Below are 21,054 nucleotides of genomic sequence, written 5' to 3' on the forward strand. Positions count from 1 at the left end.
GGGTTGTTGATATCAGTGGTAAAATACAGTGATCTCTGACAAGTGTTTACTCAGGGTTGTTGATATTAGTGGTAAAATACAGTGATCTCTGACAAGGTTTTACTTGGGGTTGTTGATATCAGTGGTAAAATACAGTGATCTCTGACAAGTTTTTACTTGGGGTTGTTGATATCAGTGGTAAAATACAGTGATCTCTGACAAGTGTTTACTCAGGGTTGTTGATATTAGTGGTAAAATACAGTGATATCTGACAAGTTTTTATCTAGGGTTGATATTAATGGTATATTGGTAAAATACAGTGATCTCTGACAAGTGTTTACTCAGGGTTGTTGATATCAGTGGTAAAATACAGTGATATCTGACAAGTTTTTACTTGGGGTTGTTGATATCAGTGGTAAAATACAGTGATCTCTGACAAGTGTTTACTCAGGGTTGTTGATATCAGTGGTAAAATACAGTGATATCTGACAAGTGTTTACTCAGGGTTGTTGATATCAGTGGTAAAATACAGTGATATCTGACAAGTGTTTACTCAGGGTTGTTGATATCAGTGGTAAAATACAGTGATATCTGACAAGTGTTTACTCAGGGTTGTTGATATCAGTGGTAAAATACAGTGATCTCTGACAAGTGTTTACTCAGGGTTGTTGATATCAGTGGTAAAATACAGTGATCTCTGACAAGTGTTTACTTCGGGTTGTTGATATCAGTGGTAAAATACAGTGATCTCTGACAAGTGTTTACTCAGGGTTGTTGATATCAGTGGTAAAATACAGTGATATCTGACAAGGTTTTACTTGGGGTTGTTGATATCAGTGGTAAAATACAGTGATCTCTGACAAGTTTTTACTCAGGGTTGTTGATATCAGTGGTAAAATACAGTGATCTCTGACAAGTTTTTACTTGGGGTTGTTGATATCAGTGGTAAAATACAGTGATCTCTGACAAGTGTTTACTCAGGGTTGTTGATATTAGTGGTAAAATACAGTGATCTCTGACAAGTTTTTACTTGGGGTTGTTGATATCAGTGGTCAAATACAGTGATATCTGACAAGTGTTTACTCAGGGTTGTTGATATCAGTGGTAAAATACAGTGATATCTGACAAGTGTTTACTCAGGGTTGTTGATATCAGTGGTAAAATACAGTGATATCTGACAAGTGTTTACTCAGGGTTGTTGATATCAGTGGTAAAATACAGTGATCTCTGACAAGTGTTTACTCAGGGTTGTTGATATCAGTGGTAAAATACAGTGATATCTGACAAGTTTTTACTTGGGGTTGTTGATATTAGTGGTAAAATACAGTGATCTCTGACAAGTTTTTACTTGGGGTTGTTGATATTAGTGGTAAAATACAGTGATCTCTGACAAGTTTTTACTCAGGGTTGTTGATATTAGTGGTAAAATACAGTGATCTCTGACAAGTGTTTACTCAGGGTTGTTGATATTAGTGGTAAAATACAGTGATATCTGACAAGTGTTTACTCAGGGTTGTTGATATTAGTGGTAAAATACAGTGATCTCTGACAAGTTTTTACTTGGGGTTGTTGATATCAGTGGTAAAATACAGTGATATCTGACAAGTGTTTACTCAGGGTTGTTGATATCAGTGGTAAAATACAGTGATATCTGACAAGTGTTTACTCAGGGTTGTTGATATCAGTGGTAAAATACAGTGATCTCTGACAAGTGTTTACTCAGGGTTGTTGATATCAGTGGTAAAATACAGTGATCTCTGACAAGTGTTTACTCAGGGTTGTTGATATCAGTGGTAAAATACAGTGATCTCTGACAAGTGTTTACTTGGGGTTGTTGATATCAGTGGTAAAATACAGTGATCTCTGACAAGTGTTTACTCAGGGTTGTTGATATCAGTGGTAAAATACAGTGATCTCTGACAAGTTTTTACTTGGGGTTGTTGATATCAGTGGTAAAATACAGTGATATCTGACAAGTTTTTACTCAGGGTTGTTGATATCAGTGGTAAAATACAGTGATCTCTGACAAGTTTTTACTTGGGGTTGTTGATATCAGTGGTAAAATACAGTGATCTCTGACAAGTGTTTACTCAGGGTTGTTGATATCAGTGGTAAAATACAGTGATATCTGACAAGTGTTTACTCAGGGTTGTTGATATCAGTGGTAAAATACAGTGATATCTGACAAGTTTTTACTTGGGGTTGTTGATATTAGTGGTAAAATACAGTGATCTCTGACAAGTTTTTACTTGGGGTTGTTGATATTAGTGGTAAAATACAGTGATCTCTGACAAGTTTTTACTCAGGGTTGTTGATATTAGTGGTAAAATACAGTGATCTCTGACAAGTGTTTACTCAGGGTTGTTGATATTAGTGGTAAAATACAGTGATATCTGACAAGTGTTTACTCAGGGTTGTTGATATTAGTGGTAAAATACAGTGATCTCTGACAAGTTTTTACTTGGGGTTGTTGATATCAGTGGTAAAATACAGTGATATCTGACAAGTTTTGACTTGGGGTTGTTGATATCAGTGGTAAAATACAGTGATCTCTGACAAGTGTTTACTCAGGGTTGTTGATATCAGTGGTAAAATACAGTGATATCTGACAAGTTTTTACTTGGGGTTGTTGATATCAGTGGTAAAATACAGTGATCTCTGACAAGTGTTTACTTGGGGTTGTTGATATCAGTGGTAAAATACAGTGATCTCTGACAAGTGTTTACTTGGGGTTGTTGATATCAGTGGTAAAATACAGTGATATCTGACAAGTGTTTACTCAGGGTTGTTGATATCAGTGGTAAAATACAGTGATATCTGACAAGTTTTTACTTGGGGTTGTTGATATCAGTGGTAAAATACAGTGATCTCTGACAAGTTTTTACTTGGGGTTGTTGATATCAGTGGTAAAATACAGTGATATCTGACAAGTGTTTACTCAGGGTTGTTGATATCAGTGGTAAAATACAGTGATATCTGACAAGTGTTTACTCAGGGTTGTTGATATCAGTGGTAAAATACAGTGATCTCTGACAAGATGTTTACTCAGGGTTGTTGATATCAGTGGTAAAATACAGTGATCTCTGACAAGTGTTTACTCAGGGTTGTTGATATCAGTGGTAAAATACAGTGATATCTGACAAGTGTTTACTCAGGGTTGTTGATATCAGTGGTAAAATACAGTGATCTCTGACAAGTGTTTACTCAGGGTTGTTGATATCAGTGGTAAAATACAGTGATCTCTGATAAGTGTTTACTTGGGGTTGTTGATATTAGTGGTAAAATACAGTGATATCTGACAAGTGTTTACTCAGGGTTGTTGATATTAATGGTAAAATACAGTGATATCTGACAAGTTTTTACTTGGGGTTGTTGATATCAGTGGTAAAATACAGTGATATCTGACAAGTTTTTACTCAGGGTTGTTGATATCAGTGGTAAAATACAGTGATCTCTGACAAGTTTTGACTTGGGGTTGTTGATATCAGTGGTAAAATACAGTGATATCTGACAAGTGTTTACTCAGGGTTGTTGATATCAGTGGTAAAATACAGTGATCTCTGACAAGTTTTTACTTGGGGTTGTTGATATCAGTGGTAAAATACAGTGATATCTGACAAGTGTTTACTCAGGGTTGTTGATATTAGTGGTAAAATACAGTGATCTCTGACAAGTTTTGACTTGGGGTTGTTGATATCAGTGGTAAAATACAGTGATATCTGACAAGTGTTTACTCAGGGTTGTTGATATCAGTGGTAAAATACAGTGATCTCTGACAAGTGTTTACTCAGGGTTGTTGATATCAGTGGTAAAATACAGTGATATCTGACAAGTGTTTACTCAGGGTTGTTGATATCAGTGGTAAAATACAGTGATCTCTGACAAGTTTTTACTCAGGGTTGTTGATATCAGTGGTAAAATACAGTGATATCTGACAAGTGTTTACTCAGGGTTGTTGATATTAGTGGTAAAATACAGTGATATCTGACAAGTGTTTACTCAGGGTTGTTGATATTAGTGGTAAAATACAGTGATCTCTGACAAGTTTTTACTTGGGGTTGTTGATATCAGTGGTAAAATACAGTGATATCTGACAAGTTTTTACTCAGGGTTGTTGATATCAGTGGTAAAATACAGTGATCTCTGACAAGTTTTTACTTGGGGTTGTTGATATCAGTGGTAAAATACAGTGATCTCTGACAAGTGTTTACTCAGGGTTGTTGATATCAGTGGTAAAATACAGTGATATCTGACAAGTGTTTACTCAGGGTTGTTGATATCAGTGGTAAAATACAGTGATATCTGACAAGTTTTTACTTGGGGTTGTTGATATTAGTGGTAAAATACAGTGATCTCTGACAAGTTTTTACTTGGGGTTGTTGATATTAGTGGTAAAATACAGTGATCTCTGACAAGTTTTTACTCAGGGTTGTTGATATTAGTGGTAAAATACAGTGATCTCTGACAAGTGTTTACTCAGGGTTGTTGATATTAGTGGTAAAATACAGTGATATCTGACAAGTGTTTACTCAGGGTTGTTGATATTAGTGGTAAAATACAGTGATCTCTGACAAGTTTTTACTTGGGGTTGTTGATATCAGTGGTAAAATACAGTGATATCTGACAAGTTTTGACTTGGGGTTGTTGATATCAGTGGTAAAATACAGTGATCTCTGACAAGTGTTTACTCAGGGTTGTTGATATCAGTGGTAAAATACAGTGATATCTGACAAGTTTTTACTTGGGGTTGTTGATATCAGTGGTAAAATACAGTGATCTCTGACAAGTGTTTACTTGGGGTTGTTGATATCAGTGGTAAAATACAGTGATCTCTGACAAGTGTTTACTTGGGGTTGTTGATATCAGTGGTAAAATACAGTGATATCTGACAAGTGTTTACTCAGGGTTGTTGATATCAGTGGTAAAATACAGTGATATCTGACAAGTTTTTACTTGGGGTTGTTGATATCAGTGGTAAAATACAGTGATCTCTGACAAGTTTTTACTTGGGGTTGTTGATATCAGTGGTAAAATACAGTGATATCTGACAAGTGTTTACTCAGGGTTGTTGATATCAGTGGTAAAATACAGTGATATCTGACAAGTGTTTACTCAGGGTTGTTGATATCAGTGGTAAAATACAGTGATCTCTGACAAGTGTTTACTCAGGGTTGTTGATATCAGTGGTAAAATACAGTGATCTCTGACAAGTGTTTACTCAGGGTTGTTGATATCAGTGGTAAAATACAGTGATATCTGACAAGTGTTTACTCAGCGTTGTTGATATCAGTGGTAAAATACAGTGATCTCTGACAAGTGTTTACTCAGGGTTGTTGATATCAGTGGTAAAATACAGTGATCTCTGATAAGTGTTTACTTGGGGTTGTTGATATTAGTGGTAAAATACAGTGATATCTGACAAGTGTTTACTCAGGGTTGTTGATATTAATGGTAAAATACAGTGATATCTGACAAGTTTTTACTTGGGGTTGTTGATATCAGTGGTAAAATACAGTGATATCTGACAAGTTTTTACTCAGGGTTGTTGATATCAGTGGTAAAATACAGTGATCTCTGACAAGTTTTGACTTGGGGTTGTTGATATCAGTGGTAAAATACAGTGATATCTGACAAGTGTTTACTCAGGGTTGTTGATATCAGTGGTAAAATACAGTGATCTCTGACAAGTTTTTACTTGGGGTTGTTGATATCAGTGGTAAAATACAGTGATATCTGACAAGTGTTTACTCAGGGTTGTTGATATTAGTGGTAAAATACAGTGATCTCTGACAAGTTTTGACTTGGGGTTGTTGATATCAGTGGTAAAATACAGTGATATCTGACAAGTGTTTACTCAGGGTTGTTGATATCAGTGGTAAAATACAGTGATCTCTGACAAGTGTTTACTCAGGGTTGTTGATATCAGTGGTAAAATACAGTGATATCTGACAAGTGTTTACTCAGGGTTGTTGATATCAGTGGTAAAATACAGTGATCTCTGACAAGTTTTTACTCAGGGTTGTTGATATCAGTGGTAAAATACAGTGATATCTGACAAGTGTTTACTCAGGGTTGTTGATATTAGTGGTAAAATACAGTGATCTCTGACAAGTTTTGACTTGGGGTTGTTGATATCAGTGGTAAAATACAGTGATCTCTGACAAGTGTTTACTTGGGGTTGTTGATATCAGTGGTAAAATACAGTGATATCTGACACGTGTTTACTCAGGGTTGTTGATATCAGTGGTAAAATACAGTGATATCTGACAAGTGTTTACTCAGGGTTGTTGATATCAGTGGTAAAATACAGTGATCTCTGACAAGTTTTTACTTGGGGTTGTTGATATCAGTGGTAAAATACAGTGATCTCTGACAAGTTTTGACTTGGGGTTGTTGATATCAGTGGTAAAATACAGTGATATCTGACAAGTTTTTACTTGGGGTTGTTGATATTAGTGGTAAAATACAGTGATCTCTGACAAGTTTTTACTTGGGGTTGTTGATATTAGTGGTAAAATACAGTGATCTCTGACAAGTTTTTACTCAGGGTTGTTGATATTAGTGGTAAAATACAGTGATCTCTGACAAGTGTTTACTCAGGGTTGTTGATATTAGTGGTAAAATACAGTGATATCTGACAAGTGTTTACTCAGGGTTGTTGATATTAGTGGTAAAATACAGTGATCTCTGACAAGTTTTTACTTGGGGTTGTTGATATCAGTGGTAAAATACAGTGATATCTGACAAGTGTTTACTCAGGGTTGTTGATATCAGTGGTAAAATACAGTGATATCTGACAAGTGTTTACTCAGGGTTGTTGATATCAGTGGTAAAATACAGTGATATCTGACAAGTGTTTACTCAGGGTTGTTGATATCAGTGGTAAAATACAGTGATCTCTGACAAGTGTTTACTCAGGGTTGTTGATATCAGTGGTAAAATACAGTGATCTCTGACAAGTGTTTACTTGGGGTTGTTGATATCAGTGGTAAAATACAGTGATCTCTGACAAGTGTTTACTCAGGGTTGTTGATATCAGTGGTAAAATACAGTGATCTCTGACAAGTTTTTACTTGGGGTTGTTGATATCAGTGGTAAAATACAGTGATATCTGACAAGTTTTTACTTGGGGTTGTTGATATCAGTGGTAAAATACAGTGATCTCTGACAAGTGTTTACTCAGGGTTGTTGATATCAGTGGTAAAATACAGTGATCTCTGACAAGTGTTTACTCAGGGTTGTTGATATCAGTGGTAAAATACAGTGATATCTGACAAGTTTTTACTTGGGGTTGTTGATATTAGTGGTAAAATACAGTGATATCTGACAAGTTTTTACTTGGGGTTGTTGATATTAGTGGTAAAATACAGTGATATCTGACAAGTGTTTACTCAGGGTTGTTGATATCAGTGGTAAAATACAGTGATATCTGACAAGTTTTTACTTGGGGTTGTTGATATCAGTGGTAAAATACAGTGATCTCTGACAAGTGTTTACTCAGGGTTGTTGATATTAGTGGTAAAATACAGTGATCTCTGACAAGTGTTTACTCAGGGTTGTTGATATCAGTGGTAAAATACAGTGATCTCTGACAAGTTTTTACTTGGGGTTGTTGATATCAGTGGTAAAATACAGTGATATCTGACAAGTGTTTACTCAGGGTTGTTGATATCAGTGGTAAACACCAGTAAGTCTTTCTTCAAAATCAACAAGGTTGCTGATACTTTTGATTGCTATTAACCCAGACGTCTTCTTCAGAGAGTGTTATTGAAATTATAGTGAAAAACCTCTAACCTTGCTTTAAAGTATTTTAAAGATTTCTGAAATTGTGATAAATAATTGTATGTCTTCCTAATAAGTTGAGAGGGTTGTTGAAACTGTGGTAAGTAATTGTTAGTCTTCCTAATAAGTCGAGAGGGTTGTTGAAACTGTGGTAAGTAATTGTTAGTCTTCCTAATAAGTTGAGAGGTTTGTTGAAAATGTGGTTGCCTATAGAGATTTAAGTTATATAAATTCTTACCAATATTAAATGAGATGAAAATTTTAATATAGAAACATGTAAGTACATGTTGATTGATAAGATGTGATGTTTTCTGTCTACTAAGTTTCAATATGTTCTTCCGTTAATCTGCATTCTGTATCACATTGAGGAAAGTTAATCATTTTTACAATATTCAACTTAAGGTGCAATTGTGCATTTTTATGGCTGACAAAAAGGAGAAGTGTATTGTATAGTAGCATTGGCCATTAGAGGTAACTGGGAGCTGGTTTCCCTAGCTGTTAGTTTTCCTATTATGAAGGCATCAGCTCTACTATCTAGTGACACAGTGAAATTTATGATACTACAGATCAGAGGATTTCCACTGAGTTTAAGCACACACAATAAATATCAACTCTGGGATTTACCTCTGTCGAGACTTTATAGTTTTAATCATCTAAATATATAGCATTATAAATAATAAGATTTTCATTGTCTTGATAGCAAAGAACATTTCAGAACAAGCTTTTTTTTTATTTGATTTGTCAGACTTCTAGCACAGAGTCATTTTTCTCTGTTTTAAATTTACCGCTTTTTGTGTCCATTTTTTCCCCACAAAATTGTGGTTGCACTTCGTTCAACTTTACATAAATCAATTTCTAACATTTCATGCTTCAATTTCAGTCCAGATTTTGCATTAAAGATCATTCATGCCTAAACTGTGTTAATTGCTTCAAGCCTGACTTGGCTTGAAGTGCTGGTTGTGCTTCATAATTACTTTAATAATTATTGTACCACTAGAAAACCTGTAGATGTATTCACTTGACAGCAAGATAAAGTAAGGTGGGTGAGTCCTGAGTGTCTGAAATTTTAAGAGTAAGAGATATCTTCTCATTCAATGACCAATTTCTGTAAAGAGATCCAAGGTTTAAGGAGATATCGGCCATTACATTGTATACATCATATGAGATTTTTGTGAATTATCTCCCTTGAAGAAATCATACTGATTGATATCTTAATTGAGTAATTTCTTCAAAGGAAGTATGCTTTCTCATTCATAATGGGAGTTTGATTCATCTTCCACTACAGTCAGGCTGTTCCATCAAATGATCAATCTTCCTCTACAGTCAGGCTGTTCCATCAAATGATAAATCTTCCTCTACAGTCACGCTGTTCCATCAAATGATAAATCTTCCTCTACAGTCAGGCTGTTCCATCAAATGATAAATCTTCCTCTACAGTCAGGCTGTTCCATCAAATGATCAATATACCACTACAGTCAGACTGTTCCATTAAATATGCTTACATCATTGTCATTAAATACCATTGGCATGCTTTCAAATGATGTTGTCTCCAAATCAAGGAAATTTTTGGGATGAAAATATGTTGACTTATATATATATAAATATATAAGTGAAAGACTGAACTTCTGTTTTACTCAGAAATGAGATAATTTATTTCATTAACTGATATTTCTCTTGAGAAGCAGCCAACAGAAAAATATGAACACATGATCAAACGAAAGTTAGACAGATATCTGTCAGCCTGCAAACTTAAAGAAAATTACTGCATTAGCGTGTGTTATAATTCTTTAAAGAATAAAGAAATCTGGAGCCACCAATTATTGTGCCTCACCTGGCTATAAGAAAGTCAGCTAGAAAATTTGGATAAAGATCCTGAATTGAATGGGTTTTACGTCCACTATTAAAGATTCTCCACCTGTCTGTTGACATATAATAAAGTGTACATAAGGGTTTCATTGGTCAGCAGTGTCTTGGTCCTCAACGGAGGAATTTCAACCCCTGGCTTTCCCTGTGTCACTCAGGCTAGAGATAACCATACATTGACAGCTTACCATTTCTGGGCATAACTGACATAACACATACGTAAGAATACAATACTGCACTCAGTATGTAGAAATCTCTATGCAGTTTTCATGTTATCTCTCAGAATATTATTGATTTCCATAATCCCTGTATTGTATGCATCAGTTTTTTGACATATAGTCAGGTAAGATCTGGATGCAATGGGTCAGTCAGTACAAGGGTTTGCAGCCCGAGTTTCCCCTTGTGTGTAAACAAATACCACAAGTACCTGTATATCATATCGTAATAACAGCAAGTGTGTTATGACACGTGCCCTGTTTGAACCCAACAGGTACAAAATGAGACCTATATGACATGCCTTGTTGTGACCAGATATCTGCCTGCATTAGATGAATATAGATATAAATGTATCTGTAAGCAGCCAGTTATTTCAGGATCCACATTCATAATTGTGTTCAATTATCAACATCTTGAGGCAGCCATTGACTTCGTGGTGGAACAGAAGGATAATTTGTTCTTCGAATCAAAGACAGAACTGAATTTTGTGATAAAATTGTCTTGGATGTGCAAAACCAGATTTTGTGATTGAATGAGATTTGTTTGAGTGAAGTGTGGTAACCTGATTTGGATAAGCAGATCAAAGTAAATAGTAATATTGAATCCAAAGAAGAAAACATTTTGGGGTGAAGTTGACTCGGCAAAGCAAACAAATTTCCTGGAAAGATTGAGGAATAGAAGAAACACAGGAATTATGATATAATAAAGTTGATTCAGGTAGATAAGAGGATTTTTGTAATAAGAAGAATTTTGAGGTGAATGTGAATCACGTGACCAACATCATTTTGTTTAAAGGACGAATTTGATCAATTAAACCAGACATGACATCTGTTGACCCTCGAGCAAAGGTTGCACATGGTTTTAAAAACTTGGCTGTGGTCAGTGGGAAGGCAGATGTGGTGAGACGCAAGGCCAAAACTAAAACCAGTCCTCAGAAACGAATTAGTGATTATAGTAGTAGTGGTAAGTGTCACCTGCTGTGTTGTCGTGACAACTTCATTCACCATTGTGTACTGTTAACTTGTGTCACATTCTGTACCTGTAAGTCCCTATCTATTGTATGTATACAGTTTTGCTGTGTCTAAGGTAGAAGTTGGAATCATTCCAGTTCATTAACTAGTAGAATATTTTTGTCTTTGATGACTTTAGAAAGTATATTTGTACTTTTTTGGTTTTACTGAAATCCTGAAAGTACAAAATGCTTATAACAAGATCATTCACGTCAAAATCAGACAGCTTTTGTCACTGGAATGGGTGTAAAGTGATAGGATTGCAGCTTCTTAGCCCTCCTAATGGTGAACTGGGTTTATTTTTCTGTTCTCATGAGTGTCATTTATACTTCATGCTTTTGTCCAAATACTGACAATGGCATTATGTCGTATTGAATATAACTCCTCATTTCATTTGTTCTGGTTTTTTAGCATTTTCCCTTTTTCTTATTGAACTCATGGGAATATTGAAGCATTTGTTCAACATAAAGTTAGGAGCGTTTTACACAGGACAAGTCCAATTTAAGGACCTGATATCCAGTTAAGTCCTTCATCTGAGACACTACTTGTGCACCAGCTGTTTTATAGGCAAGCATGCTCTTCATTAGCCGTAATTTATTAAGTTTTAAGCTGTCAGCTGGTGGAATTATCAAGCATCTTCTCTGTTTCCTGGTGTCATTAAAGGCAATGTAAGCATCTTCCAATCCAGTGTAATGAGTTATGATTGTACATAATAGCCATTGAATACTGTAAGGGTACTTCATTCCTAGCATAATGTCTAGTTCACTCTTCCCTCAAAGGCGATGTATTTCAGAAATATATCTTACATGTCTTATACAGATGTAACAAAACCTTGTATAATCTGTCCAGTTATGATCTGCCTGGGTTATGATCTGTCTGGGTTATGATCTGCCTGGGTTATGATCTGTCCAGTTATGATCTGTCTGGGTTATGATCTGCCTGGGTTATGATCTGTCTGGGTTATGATCTGTCCAGTTATGATCTGCCTTGGTTATGATCTGCCTGGGTTATGATCTGTCTGGGTTATGATCTGTCTGGGTTATGATCTGTCTGGGTTATGATCTGTCTGGGTTATGATCTGCCTGGGTTATGATCTGTCTGGGGTTATGATCTGTCTGGGTTATGATCTGTCTGGGGTTATGATCTGTCTGGGTTATGATCTGCCTGGGTTATGATCTGTCTGGGGTTATGATCTGTCTGGGTTATGATCTGTCCAGTTATGATCTGTCTGGGTTATGATCTGTCTGGGTTATGATCTGCCTGGGTTATGAACTGTCTGGGTTATGATCTGCCTGGGTTATGATCTGGTTATGATCTGCCTGGGTTATGATCTGGTTATGATCTGCCTGGGTTATGATCTGCCTGGGTTATGATCTGTCTGGGTTATGATCTGCCTGGGTTATGATCTGCCTGGGTTATGATCTGTGTGGGTTATGATCTGCCTGGGTTATGATCTGTCTAGTTATGATCTGCCTGGGTTATGATCTGTCTGGTTATGATCTGTCTAATTATGATCTGTCTGGTTATGATCTGCCTGGGTTATGATCTGCGTGGGTTATGATCTGCCTGGGTTATGATCTGTCTGGGTTATGATCTGCCTGGGTTATGATCTGTGTGGGTTATGATCTGCCTGGGTTATGATCTGTCTGGTTATGATCTGCCTGGGTTATGAACTGCCTGGGTTATGATCTGCCTGGGTTATGATCTGTGTGGGTTATAATCTGTCTGGGTTATGATCTGCCTGGGTTATGATCTGTCTAGTTATGATCTGTCTAGTTATGATCTGTCTGGGGTTATGATCTGTCTGGGTTATAATCTTTCCAACTGGAGTAGCATCTCCTGATTTATCAGGTTTTAATGTTGTAAGATCATGACTTCCAGGTAATCAGACTATGTGGACAGTGTGTAGAAACAGATCTCCTTATCAACTGATCTGATTATACCAGTATTCAATCTGATTTCAAATAAAAAAGTGAAACTTAAAGTATCTAGTAATTTTTCACAGCAGTACAGAATAGATACAGATATACTAGAAGCTTTCAACTGATTGAATTTGTGAATTCTATCCCCACGGTTTTGTCTGAAGATAAAAGGTTCATTTTGCATGTCAGTAAACCATGCTGTAATAAATGCTAGTTGTAGTAGTGTAGGGTTGGGGATGGATAATGTTGGGGATGGGTGAGGTCGGAGGTGGATGGGGTCGGGGATGGGTGGGCAGGAGCTTGGGTGGAGCTTTAGTTTTTTTTGTTGTGTCCTTCCATCTTTCTTTCCTTCTGTCTTTCCTTCTGTCTTTCCTTCTGTCTTTCCTTCTGTCTTGTCACTGGAACTTCATATTTTGGGTATGGGTTCCCCTTGCAGAAGGAAAGTTGTGTATCAAAAATAGGACATTGACCTACATTTTGACCTTTGATCTACATCATAGAAAATGTTTGACTGGGCTGTATGTCCTACAATACTAGTCAATTGAACTTCATACTTAAGGCATTGGCTCACTTGCAGTATATTTATTTCTCAATTGGTAGGGAACTATAATTCTGTGCATTGTCCTGTTATAAAGTGTTGAGCGCATTAAACTATACAAGATTTTCAATGTCGCAATCTCAGTCTGCTGTTGATGAGGAACAGGACACTGTTATCAAAGATAATTATCCCTTTCTGTCTTCTATCTGTGAGAGTTGCCCCTTTTTATATTTTGATGTTGTGGTATCAAGGGAATGATATAAAAATCATCGATGAGGATTCACACAGCTAGTTTTCACTATTAATCAAGAACATGATACCTTCCTGTTCAGGTTGATGTGTTTGTGCAGGTTTAGGGTTTTAGGATTGAAGTGCTGATAACAATATATCACACTGTCATTTACATTATGGATGTCAGGTTGTAAAGGTTGATATTAGACAATTATTGACTTCAGATAAGGTTAACCCAAGGATTTATCTACCTGAGAAAAGTGATATTCACAGAAGCCAAAAGCTGAGATAAATATCACTTTTCTGGGGGTAAACAAGAGTCAATCATCTATCATATGACACTGTTACGCCAGCAGCATCAGCTTTGTTGCTCGCTGTGTGTTTTATTATTCTTTTTGTTTCAAAATGCTCACAAGATCCTTTTCATTAATAGTATTAAACAGCATTTTTGCTGCAGCAGCAGCTGGCTTTGTGTCATCGATAATGTTTGTTTATAATGATTTGCCTTGCAATTTTGCTGTAATTTGATTGGATAAAAATGGATATCATGGATGATGCTAATTAAGTTGAGGATGAACAGACTGTAAGCAGGTTTATAGAATCAATAATTAACCCCTCGTTCAGGGGATCACCATTTTCCAAGTTGTTATTGCACTTGAGCTTAACTGCACAAGAACTTCTAGATCAGTCAGAAATGGGATTAAAAATCAGTCACATTATAATGTTTATCGGTGGGAGGTTGTACAGGTAGTTGATGATCTGGAACTAGTTGATCACGTTTAAAGGTTTTCAGTTTACTCAGGTTGGTTTTGTTAATAGGTATCAGTTAACACAGGCTGGTTTTGTTCATGGGTGTCAGTTAACACAGGTTGGTTTTGTTACTGGGTGTCAGTTAACACAGGCTGGTTTTGTTCATGGGTGTCAGTTAACACAGGTTGGTTTTGTTACTGGGTGTCAGTTAACACAGGCTGGTTTTGTTCATGGGTGTCAGTTAACACAGGTTGGTTTTGTTACTGGGTGTCAGTTAACAGAGGCTGGTTTTGTTCATGGGTGTCAGTTAACACAGGTTGGTTTTGTTACTGGGTGTCAGTTAACACAGGCTGGTTTTGTTCATGGGTGTCAGTTAACACAGGCTGGTTTTGTTACTGGGTGTCAGTTAACACTTAACACAGGCTGGTTTTGTTCATGTTTGTCATTTAACACAAGCTGGTTTTGTTCATGTTTGTCAGTTAACACAGGCTGGTTTTGTTCATGGGTGTCAGTTAACACAGGCTGGTTTTGTTCATGGGTGTCAGTTAACACAGGCTGGTTTTGTTCATGGGTGTCAGTTAACACAGGCTGGTTATGATTTTGAGTGTTGGAATACACTGTAGAGATTGATACAATTATGAACGTCTGATTACACAGGTTGGTACAATTATAATTGTCAATTTACACAGGTTGATACAAAAATTCATGGGTGTCAGTTCAGTTTGCAGAGTTTTGTTCATGGGTGTCAGTTAACAAGGGCTGGCTTATGAAATCCATTAAAGGTAACACAGGCTGGTTTTGTTACTGGGTGTCAGTTAACACTTAACACAGGCTGGTTTTGTTCATGTTTGTCAGTTAACACAGGCTGGTTTTGTTCCTGGGTGTCAGTTAATACAGGCTGGTTTTGTTCAGGTTCAGTTAACACATATATTTTGAGTGTTGAATCAGTAGAGATTGTACAGGTTGGTACAATTATAATTGTCAATTTACACAGGTTGATACAAAAATAATATGTATCAGTTTGCAGAGGATGAATCAGTTAAAGGCAACAGTTTACACAAGTTGGTACAATTATTGGCAACAGTTTACTCAGGTTGGTACAATTATTGATGTCAGTTTGTAGAGGTTGGTACAATTATTGGTGTCAGTTTACAGAGGTTGGTACAATTATTGGTGTCAGTTTGTAGAGGTTGGTACAATTATTGGTGTCAGTTTGTAGAGGTTGGTACAATTATTGGTGTCAGTTTGTAGAGGTTGGTACAATTATTGATGTCAGTTTACAGAGGTTGGTACAATTATTGGTGTCAGTTTACAGAGGTTGGTACAATTATTGGTGTCAGTTTACAGAGGATGGTACAATTATTGGTGTCAGTTTACAGAGGTTGGTACAATTATTGGTGTCAGTTTACAGAGGTTGGTACAATTATTGGTGTCAGTTTGTAGAGGTTGATAATGTTGATAGATTTGGCACATAAATACACAAACAACCACACAGATACACACTGTAATGAACAACACCGAACATTACCATTATTCCAACGGAATAATTTATGTAATTTTGAAGAATTGATTTAAATCAATTTTGTGTAAATGTTGTAGAGATGACTTTTGGTTAAGTTATGAGAATATCATTAACACTGTTTAAGGTATTTTTCTGACAGGTTTGTTACAGGTAAGTTAAATAATCTAGTAATATGTTAATTCTGTGCTTTAATTTACCGATTCAAAAATAAAAATTGATTACCTGAATATTTATAAATGTGTAAATTTCCATTCGAGGTATATGCTAAATCATGCCAAGTGATAATAAAAGGCCAAGTGATAAAATGTTTATTAGTAACAAATATAATGTCACCTATGAAATTTGACGGAAGCTGTACATTTTTATAATAGTTTATGTTGCTAAGAGAATAATTATATCAGTACAGGAAACATGTATTATTTTTACTTAATGAAATTTCCATTGTATGAAATTAGATTGCCTTTGTCTGCCATGGATGACTCTAACAGATAAAAAATGGAGAAATGATTATTGGAAATTCACATAGTTTGTTTTGATTTCGTTGATATATTTATCAAAATATTATTCATTGTGAATTTATTTTGGTCTGGAATATCCTCCAACAATAGATTTATCAGAAGGTCATTCTGTGTAAATCTATATATGGCCAGGCTGTACCTGACCACAGATAGATAAAGCTGTCCTGACAGTAGTGTTACCTGTCAGTAATTTGAGAACGTTTTATGTTTTTTCAGCGTCCTACACTGGCAGTTCCTCAGAGGAAGAAGACATCAACCCTAGAGAAAAAGTACAGGTATGGACACACTATATATATAGAATCTTCATTTCTTTACAGATTAACCAAACAGGACATTGAATTATTCAAACTTGGGGCTAAACAGAACCATTTTAAGTCCTGGTTTATGTTTTTGTGTAGATTTACACACCTTATCAACAAAAGGTTATTCTGACCTGGTGACTGTAAAGTGTTCACTCTTATGGTACTGATGTCATCTTGGCTGTCACAGAAAAGTACTCCTTCCTCCCATCATGACAGTTTAAGACACTACAGTTAACCTGCCTTCTTTCCTTTTTGATAGGGTCAGGGCCAATCACAGTTTTCGTATAATGATTTGGGGTCAGCGTAGATCAGAGCTTTGTTAGAATGGTTTGGGGTCAGGGGTGATCACAGCTCTGGTAGAATGGTTTGGGGTCAGGGCTGATCACAGCTCTGGTAGAATGGTTTGGGGTCAGGGCTGATCACAGCTTTGGTAGAATGGTTTGGGGGTCAGGGCTGATCACAGCTTTGGTAGAATGGTTTGGGGTCAGGGCTGATCACAACTTTGGTAGAATGGCTTAGGGTTCAAGGTCGATCACAGCTTTGGTAGAATGGTTTGGGGTCAGGGCAGATCACAGCTCTGGTAGAATGGTTTGGTGTCAGGGCCGATCACAGCTTTGGTAGTATGGTTTGGGGTCAGGGCTGATCACAGCTTTGGTAGAATGGTTTGGGGTCAGGGCTGATCACAGCTCTGGTAGAATAGTTTGTGGTCAGGGCTGATCACAGCTCTGGTAGAATAGTTTGAGGCTAAGGCCGATCACAGCTCTGGCAGAATGGTTTGAGGCTAAGGCCGATCACAGCTCTGGTAGAATGGTTTGAGGCTAAGGCTGGTCACAGCTCTGGTAGAATAGTTTGTGGTCAGGGCTGATCACAGCTCTGGTAGAATGGTTTGAGGCTAAGGCTGGTCACAGCTCTGGTAGCATAGTTTGTGGTCAGGGCTGATCACAGCTCTGGTAGAATGGTTTGAGGCTAAGGCCGATCACAGCTCTGGTAGAATGGTTTGAGGCTAAGGCTGGTCACAGCTCTGGTAGAATAGTTTGAGGCTAAGGCTGGTCACAGCTCTGGTAGAATAGTTTGAGGCTAAGGCTGGTCACAGCTCTGGTAGAATGGTTTGAGACTAAGGCTGGTCACAGCTCTGGTAGAATGGTTTGAGACTAAGGCTGGTCACAGCTCTGGTAGAATGGTTTGAGGCTAAGGCCGATCACAGCTCTGGTAGAATGGTTTGAGGCTAAGGCTGGTCACAGCTCTGGTAGAATGGTTTGAGGCTAAGGCTGGTCACAGCTCTGGTAGAATGGTTTGAGGCTAAGGCTGGTCACAGCTCTGGTAGAATGGTTTGAGACTAAGGCTGGTCACAGCTCTGGTAGAATGGTTTGAGACTAAGGCTGGTCACAGCTCTGGTAGAATGGTTTGAGACTAAGGCTGGTCACAGCTCTGGTAGAATGGTTTGAGACTAAGGCTGGTCACAGCTCGGGTAGAATGGTTTGAGACTAAGGCTGGTCACAGCTCGGGTAGAATGGTTTGAGACTAAGGCTGGTCACAGCTCTGGTAGAATGGTTTGAGACTAAGGCTGGTCACAGCTCGGGTAGAATGGTTTGAGACTAAGGCTGGTCACAGCTCTGGTAGAATGGTTTGAGGCTAAGGCTGGTCACAGCTCGGGTAGAATGGTTTGAGACTAAGGCTGGTCACAGCTCTGGTAGAATGGTTTGTCACAGCTCTGGTAGAATGGTTTGGCTAAGGCTGGTCACAGCTGAGGGTAGAATGGTTTGAGTCACACTAAGGCTGGTCACAGCTCTGGTAGAATGGTTTGAGACTAAGGCTGGTCACAGCTCGGGTAGAATGGTTTGAGGCTAAGGCTGGTCACAGCTCGGGTAGAATGGTTTGAGATCAGGTCCCATCCAGGCCGCAGATCACAGCTTTATGGTAGAATGTTTTGGTAGAATGGTTTGAAGCTGGAGCTGATCAAAGTCTGAATAAAGAATGGTTTTGAGATCCAGACTGCAGATCATATTTTTTGTAGAATGGTTATATTACAAATTGGAAGGACTCTTTGTGTGTTTAAGGACTGTTAAGTTGGATCATTGATCTGAACACACAGTAAGGCAATGTGTATGCTGGAGAAACAGATATCAGGGGCTAGCTGTAAAACAGCAAGAAACCTGTGTATTGGTTAATGTTAGTTCCTCTAATTCAATTCCAAGGATTAGATTCTTTCATAATTTATCATCTCTCCAAGACTGTTTCCAATTAACTTAATAACCAAGAAAAACACTGACGGAAAAAAAGAAATTTTGGTGAATTTTTTTTCTTTTATATATATTGCACCATGTTGCGACAACCGTAGCGTATGTGATATTAGTTTCGACTAGATTTTTATACATGGTTGAGTTTGTGCTGAAAGTCTTCTTTCTGACTTGAAGTTATTGATTAATGTATATATCAGAAAATCGATTGACACTTAATCATGGTCTGAGGTTGGAATATTTGGAACAATGGTCACAAGGATATCGTAGAAATAGAATCCATCATACAAAGGGTTTCTTTTTCTGTGTATTAAATTGTATTCTCTTTGTGTCTGTACCTTATTAGGAAATTCATCTTATCTGTATCAATACGATTACAGTTACGGAAATTTGATCTGATGATAACTTTCACAGGCTTTTCTTTATTGATCAGCCTTTGGGTGAGATTGACAAGATGGCCAGCATGATTTAGCCGTCTGCTTCTGTGATTTCTATGGTCAAGTGGTAGATTGTCATTCCTGCTGTGGTAGGTCGGCTTACTCTGGTTAACGATTATGATGGGGTTTTTTTTTCTTTCATCAATAATGATTAATATTGTTAGAAATTGAAATCTTTGATTTAAGATGGAGGTGAGACATTTTAAAACATCATAAAGTTTGACTTTGTATTGATTAAATTTGATGTAGGAGTTCCCTCCAAAGGATAAACATGAAGATGATCCTGTTCAGAAATATGGACTTTTTCCAGAGTTATATATAGTATTTGGACTTTTCAATAGCTTTGATCAATGTCACTAAATTTCCATGTACTGCTTTTTAAAAATTGCAAAAAGAGATGAGCTTCTCAATACTTAGTCCCCAGTGCAGGTAATTTTCTAGTTTTGCTACATGAAATACTGATTTTTTTACAATATAGATGCATATGGCATGATTTTACAATTATGTTACATAAAAGATATTGGGATTTTGCATCAATGAAAAGTACGCTCGCACACTACATACGTCAGTGTTGGTACACTCCACACTGGTCATTTGTCTGATGAAGGTTACCATGTAGTCTTATAAATGTCACACTCTAATCTTCTACTGGTTGTGTTATAAGATGAAGATGACCGTGTAGTCTTATAAATGTCACACTCTAATCTTCTACTGGTTGTGTTATAAGATGAAGATGACCGTGTAGTCTTATAAATGTCACACTCTAATCTTCTACTGGTTGTGTTATAAGATGAAGATGACCGTGTAGTCTGGTTGTGTTATAAATGATCACATTCTAATCTTCTACTGGTTGTGTTATAAGATGAAGATGACCGTGTAGTCTTATAAATGTCACACTCTAATCTTCTACTGGTTGTGTTATAAGATGAAGATGACCGTGTAGTCTTATAAATGTCACATTCTAATCTTCTACTGGTTGTGTTATAAGATGAAGATGACCGTGTAGTCTTATAAATGTCACATTCTAATCTTCTACTGGTTGTGTTATAAGATGAAGATGACCGTGTAGTCTTATAAATGTCACATTCTAATCTTCTACTGGTTGTGTTATAAGAACTTTTATTATATAGATGTATGATTCAGTTTAATTTCAATTTCTTTCAAAAGATGATAATACAGAATCACTTTCATGTCTTTTGTACAGTCTAGTCTGATTTTGATAGAAAATCTATTACATTAAGCTTCCTTTTTAAGTAACAATTGATGTTTTATACAATATGTTTTACATTCCGTTGGTTTATTAACAATGACTTAAATTTCTCTTTCCATAGAAAAATACTTCTGCAAACCTTGTTTTAATAAATCCAAATGCCAAGAAAAAATATTAACTGCACCATGAATAACGTTTGGTGATATATTGTTGTAAAGACATAGAAAGGAATCTGTTGACATATAGGAACCTTTTTATGATAAATGTTACCTTATAAGGCAAGGTGGTACTAAGCTGAGGGACGTGTTATGGTGCTATAATGTAGACGTCAATTTTGACAAATATTGCCAGTTGTTGAAGAGATTATGTATAGAGAACTCTTACCTGATTGTCTCCCTATCTGTAAGTGTTAAGATGAGATAGACAGTAGGGACGTAGATATAAAAAAAATTATTTTTGAAAACATTTCTGGTGACAGATGACATTATACTTTTATAGGAAGAAAAGAGTGCTCTCTTTACCCTGTGTGGATGTAGC

At 36.9% G+C, this 21,054-nt stretch overlaps 1 protein-coding gene across 2 annotated transcripts in view; it reads left to right on the forward strand.

The window, feature by feature from the left end:
* The window catches only part of LOC132545023 (S-adenosylhomocysteine hydrolase-like protein 1), a 79,374-nt gene that overhangs the window by 13,729 nt on the left and 44,591 nt on the right, over positions 1-21,054 (forward strand). For both annotated transcript variants that reach the window (XM_060208689.1, XM_060208688.1), the window contains exon 2: positions 16,548-16,606. In XM_060208689.1, the coding sequence (XP_060064672.1) occupies positions 16,548-16,606 (59 nt within the window). The remainder of the gene's footprint in view (positions 1-16,547; positions 16,607-21,054) is intronic.

The sequence above is a fragment of the Ylistrum balloti genome, unplaced genomic scaffold, assembly GCF_031769215.1.
Source record: "Ylistrum balloti isolate Yb309-2 unplaced genomic scaffold, AGI_CSIRO_Ybal_v1 Utg369820, whole genome shotgun sequence".
NCBI lineage: Eukaryota > Metazoa > Mollusca > Bivalvia > Pectinida > Pectinidae > Ylistrum > Ylistrum balloti.